Below are 6,532 nucleotides of genomic sequence, written 5' to 3'. Positions count from 1 at the left end.
TGCCGACATACCGAGGAAATTCCGACGGAATTCCGACGGAAAAGGCTAGTTCGTCGGAATTTCCTCGGAATTTTGTAAAATCCCCCAACGGCTCTCCAACGGCTATAATATTTCCTCGGAATTCATCGGTTTTTTTCCGAGGAACACATTGTTCCTCGAAATTTCCTCGGAATATTCCGACGGACTGAGGTTTCCTCGGAATTCCGTCGGTATATTCCGAGGAAATTCCGAGGAACCCCAATTTTGTGTTTCCTCGGAATTTCCTCGGAAATTCCTCGGTATATTACGAGGATTTCATTTTCCGTCGGAATGTCCGTCAGAATACCGCTGTTTTCTTGTAGTGAGTATCAAGTATTGTTATTTTTCTTAACACATGTCTTGATACTTACTCCATCACTTATTTTTCGTTACTTCTTCTAAAAAAATACTTGTTATTATCCGCTACAAAATACTTACTACTCGTTAAATATAATTATTATTCGTTAGAATTACTTATTACTTTTTAAAAATACTTACATTATATGATTTTATTACTTATTTTATATACAACTATTTGATTTTGGTAAGTAACAAGCAGAATCAAATAACTTGCGACTAATAGTTTTTCTCTGAGTACTTGATAGAACAAGTACTTGATTCAAGTAAGCCAAATAAAAGTATTAAATCAAACTAATCGAACGTACCAAGCCAAATAGCAAACACCTGAAAATTAGCAAGTATTTGTCTTGTGTCCGTTCAACCCTACATATGTCTATACTTCACTCATACATAATATATTTGTCTACAATTTTTCCTTCTACACTACATCCAAAATTTGTATGTTCATAATTTCTTCATCCACATTATTTAGACCACTCAGCCTCTTTTTATTCATCATTTATTCATAAAATTTTATCTTTTAATTTCTAAAATTTATCAATATAGATGTTAAGATATAGAAATAAAAAAATTACAATTGATCATAGCAAACATATTTGTTTTTGTATTTTCAAATTTGAAATATAAACAAATAAAGATAGATGAGGTGAATAAATAATAATAAAACAAAAGAAAAATTAATACAACTCTATTATCCAAATCTGATAGCCTAGATTTAAGCTCATTAAGCTATAAACTAACCTTTTTCATCTAACTATTAAATGTCTAGTTAAATTTGTTTATTTATGGCTAGTTTCATTAAGTCTTAACTGTTTGCCAACATATATTTTGTCACAAGTAGGGTATATATTGATTTTGTTTTGTTCAAACAGATGAAGAAAAATTCGTCAAAAGAGAGATGAAAAAGCAAAAGACAAACTTTTCTTTCATCTTTTTGTGAAGAATAAAAGAGAGAGAGAAAACATATAGAAAGAATGAGACAATTATGTAGAGAAATTCTAAAAATAGACAACTATAAAAATAGACAACTGTTTATTTAAGCTTCATATATGTCGATTTCTTTGATTAAAATTAATGCCAATTTCAATAAAAATACCCTAATTAAATATTTGTTAAATGTTTTAATATTTTTTTTCATTCCAATATAATAATTTAACTAAATATTTTGTTAATATTAATACACAAACGTTTTTAAAAAATCTCACTTTAATAATTAAATTATTCCTTTTTAATCAAAAATATTAATAAGGTTTAAACAAAATTTTAAAAGTTATAAAACAATTTTTTAAACCTAATTTATTTTAAAAACTAAGAATAAAAAAAAACTAAATTTGTCGCTCATCTTAAAAAGTTTAAGGAAAATTTGGAGAAATACACCTATATAAGATTTTAATTTGAAAACAACACCATTATTTAAGTTTTTTTTGAAAAATGTAGTTTTGTATATATGAATTTACTAAAGTAGGCAATCTGAATATTTAATATTATTATTAACTTCTATTATCATAATCTATTTAATATTTAAATTAACAGCTTCAGAAATTATAAGATATGTTTTTAAAATGAAATATTTATAATATCTAAAAAATATATTAAGTTTTTATATTTTTGGAATCAAAAGAATAAAACAAGCGAGACGTCTTCTCGTCTTTTGGTGATCTTTTTGGTTTCATTTTTTGCAAACCATTTTTCTTTGACTATACTCAGCTCCTTTTCGACTTCATTTAACAGAGGCCGTCTATGTCTCTTCCTCCTCCGATGGTTCCAAATCGCCTCCTCCAAAGTGGCTTCTCGACGAATTCCCATTTCAATTAAACCTCTGTCACCAAGTACCTCAATCATCACCCCAATCTCCGACCATCGATCAAACCAGAAGGAAATATGTCTCCCATTCCCTACTGCCTTCATATGGAACGTTCTAGCGACATCTCTCAACTTGAGCATTTTCCTCCAAACCCAAGAGCCTGTCTGCGTGCTCTCTTTTACTTCCCAAAAACTCTTCTTTTTAAGCAAATTCCTTCTGATCCATTGATCCATATGAGTTTTAGACCATACACGTAGTTCACTTCCTTCAGCGTTCTGATCCCCAATCCACCCTCCTCTTTTGTCTTACATATGTCCTTCCACCCAACTTTAACTCCAGTGGACTTGAGTTCTGGCCCTGACCATAGGAACCCTGAGCAGAGTTGCTCAATCTCTTTTGAGCACTGACTTGGTAGACGAAATGCCGTGGCCCAAAAGTTTACAATACTCATCAAGACAGACTTGATTAATTGCAGTCTCCCTGCGTAGGATAAAAACCGAGATGTCCAAGAACAAATCCGACCATGGATCTTTTCTATCAATGGCAGATAGTCTTGTCTAACCATTCCTTTTGTCATCAGGGGCAACCCCAGGTAGCGAACTGGCAGTTTACCCTCAGCAAACGGAAAGTTAGTGAGGATTCTACTTCTCTCCACTTCAGAAACCCCAGCCATGAAAATAGTAGATTTCTCCAAACTAATAGAGAGACCAGACCAACCTTCAAATTCCTCAAAAACTGATAGGACTCCTTCCACCGACGCCTTACTGCCTTCCACAAACACCATCAGGTCATCGGCGAAACAAAGATGGGTAAGAGAAACCGATTGACATCGCGGGTGAAGACCAAATCTCCTCTCCTGGAAAGCTTTGTCGATTTTATACGACATAACATTCATGCAAAGGACAAAAAGATAGGGAGAAAGGGAACACCCCTGTCCTTGAGCTCTGAAAGTAGCCTGCTAAATCTCCATTAACCTGAACCGAGAAGGAGGGAGTGGTAACACATAACTTTATCCAATGTATGAATCTTGCAGGGAATCCCAAAGCCTCTAAACTGTTCAGCAGAAAGGTCCATTGGACAGAGTCAAAAGCCTTGGAGATGTCGATTTTCATAGCACAGCGCGGCGTGATTGAGTCCTTATGGTAATCAGCTACCAATTCTGATGCCAGCAGCACATTTTCCATCAGTAACCTGCCTTTCACAAACGCAGACTGATTTGCAACAATGATCCTCGAGAGTATCTGTTTTAATCGGTTTGCAAGGATTTTTGAGACGACTTTATAAATCACATTGCAGCAAGCAATGGGTCTAAAGTCTCTCATCTCCATCGCAGCTGACTTCTTTGGTATGAGCGCCAAGATTGTTGAGTTGATACCCTTTGGGAGGAACCCCAGTTGAAAGACTGATTGTACTGCTACTATGAAGTCATGAGAGACAACCGACCAAGCTGTTTTAAAGAATTCGCATGGAAACCCGTCAGGTCCTGGCGACTTATTTGATGGCATAGAGAAAAGGACATTCTTGATCTCTTCAGCAGTTACAACAGCCTCCAAGTTTCTACAATCATTCCCTGAGCATTCAAAATCCAACAGACTCCTTAACTCCTCCACAGATACTCCATGATAGCTCTCCGGTGTCTGATTGAGAATCTCCGCAAAGTATCTCCCTGCCTCGGCCTTTATCCCCGAGTGTTGCTTAACCATAGAACCATTTGGGCATCTGACTTCCCGCATAGTGTTTTGAGCTTGTCTAGTTTTTATTGAGTTGTGGAACGTCGTATTGTTTTGGTCTCCCACATCCAACCAATGCAACTTAGACCGCTGTTTGAGAAAATCTTCTTCTAACCCCGCAAGGTGAAGCCAATTACCATATGCATCTGCCTCTTCCTAAACTGCCTCCCCACTTGGGTTAGCTAGGGTACTCTTCTGCTTATCACAAAGTACCGCGTGCGCCTCTTTGGTTCTTAAGGATAGATTGCCCAACTGATCTCTACCAAGGTTCCTAATCAGCGGCTTAAGGTCCTTTAACTTCTTTGAGAACCGAAACATGGCTGAAGTGGAATGGAATAATTTTTCTGTTGAGTCCCAATACTCTTTTACCATAGGCAGGAAAGTAGGGAGCCTACCAGTGGCGTTGACATATTTGAAAGGTCTTCGAATCTTCTCAGAGTCTTGTAACAAATGAATTTTGCACCTCATGTGATCAGAACAGCCCCCTGACTCAAAAACAGCATAAGCATTCCCAAATCTGTGCAGTGCCACATGGTTCACCAAGACTCTGTCTAGCTTCTTGCAAATCAGTCCCTCATCTCTCTTATTGCACCAAGTGAAGAGAGGTCCTTGATAGCCGAGATCGGAAAGTTGACACCGAAGAGCCATTCTTTGAAAATCTCGCATACCCACTGCTAACCTCCCCAAGTTTTCAAATTCAGAGTGTTCACTCCCATCCAATATCTCGTTAAAGTCTCCCATTATGATCCACGCCTTTTGTTGAAACAATGGAGAAGCGTTGTGATGGATCAAATCTTCCCATAGCACCTTTCTTTCTTCCACTTGATTGCTTGCATAAACAAACGAGCAAAAAAATTCTTCTTCATCTTGTAAAGCAACGGATACAGTGATTAGCTGATCCGTCTTATATACCGGAGATATACGCACTGTATCTCTCCAAAGCAACCAGATTCTTCCTCCTTGACTATGCTCATAATTTGTCATCGCTGACCAATCTCTGAACACAGACCCCAAAATTCTCCCAGCCTTCTTTTCTTTTACTCTAGTCTCCAAAATACACCCAAATTTCAAGTCTTTATTACTCAGCCAATCTTTTAACACGGAATGCTTCAAAGTTTTGTTGAAACCGCGCACATTCCAAAAGAAACTTGACATATTAATGATGACGACGAGAAGACCTTGTGCTCATTGCCCTCGGATTTGCATCCTGAGACTTAGCTTTCTTCCCTTTCAACTTTCGATTTGCACACTGCTGATTAATGAAGTCTTCCTCAAGCTGCCCTGCCTCATCATTACCCATGTCAGTAGCATCACACTCAACCAACTCCCTGTCTTGCAGGATTTCTCCTTCCTCCTCATCCCCCACACTGAGAACAGAAAACTTAGAAGCCGAGATATGACTGTCCTCCCTTTGAGTGACAAAGGGATTTACCGGAGATCTTCCGACCTTAGTAGGAGAGACGCTGTACCAGTTGTCACTTGTTGACCTCTCCATTAGATTTGTCCCCTCCTTTTGTATTTCTCCATTTACCTCAATGACCTCATCCCTAGGCTTTTCCGGCTCCTTATGTATCATCTCTATCTCCAAACTCTTCTCTACCACAGCAACTGCCTGATGTGTTTCCTCGTCCTCTCGTTTACTTCCTGTCACTACTGCTTCTTGATGTGCTTTTCCAGACTCCAAAATTTCCAGAGACACATCCCTTACATCCTCTGCTACAGACCTTATTTCATCCCTTCCCTCTGTTTCTTTTCCTTTCGAGCTACATACTTCTTCCGCGTGACCCCATTTGTCACAGATTCTACACTTAGTTGGGAGCCAAGGAAAGTGAAACCCCACTACGAACTCCTTTCCATTCCTCTTGAATTTGATCTCTTTAGGTAAAGGTTTGGAGACATCCACCTTTGCAAACACTTTTGCAACTTCAAAATTAGTACACGCGACTGTCTCTGGATGTAGTTTTGCCGGGAATCCAACAGCGCTTGTGATAAAGCCAAGCCCTTCCCAGGAGTACATGTGCAACGGGACACCGCGAAGATGTACCCACATTGGAGTTGCCTCCTCCTCCTGTTTTTCTTCCTCTGACCTTGGCGACCACTTTGATACCACCATTGGAACCCCAACTATGTTCCACATCCCCCTTTTCAGAATTTTGTCCCTAGCCTTTGGGTTTCCCTAGCCTTTGGGTTTGCGACCCAGAATTTTTCATAGTTTATTTTTCCATCATTCAGATTTTTTCTTTTGATTCTTCACTCATGTCCGTAAGTGTGTGTGTTTGGTGTCTTTGTGTGTTCTAAACGTTTGTCTTCCAAATTGGTTTCGATTTCTCTAGGTTTTGGTAATTGTTTAGTTTTGATTTTGTAATAAATTTGATTATTTCCACTTTTCACTAAACTGTTTTTTTCACCACTTTGTAAATCACATTGATGAGAATCAGAGACTCCAAATAAGAACATTCTAAAGAGATTTGCTAGAAGTTGAGAGTGAAGTTTATTGTACCTTAAGCATACCAACAAAATATCATTTTACACACAGAATCAATAGTCATGTGATTTTTTTTTTTGAATTGCACACACTCTAATGTCTCATGACAAACATTGATGCGAGGGGGGGGGGGGG

At 37.9% G+C, this 6,532-nt stretch overlaps 1 protein-coding gene across 1 annotated transcript; it reads right to left on the bottom strand.

Annotated features, from left to right (window-relative positions):
* Positions 1–5,068: 5,068 nt before the first annotated feature.
* On the bottom strand, positions 5,069–6,049 carry LOC106337194. Its single transcript, XM_013776260.1, has one exon. It carries the CDS (start codon positions 6,047–6,049, stop codon positions 5,069–5,071), a length of 981 nt encoding a protein of 326 aa, XP_013631714.1.
* Between the last annotated feature and the right edge of the window lie 483 nt (positions 6,050–6,532).

The sequence above is a fragment of the Brassica oleracea genome, chromosome C1 (assembly GCF_000695525.1).
Source record: "Brassica oleracea var. oleracea cultivar TO1000 chromosome C1, BOL, whole genome shotgun sequence".
Lineage (NCBI taxonomy): Eukaryota > Viridiplantae > Streptophyta > Magnoliopsida > Brassicales > Brassicaceae > Brassica > Brassica oleracea.
Note: the sequence above shows the minus strand (reverse complement) of the source record. Positions and strands in the feature narration are given on the sequence as shown.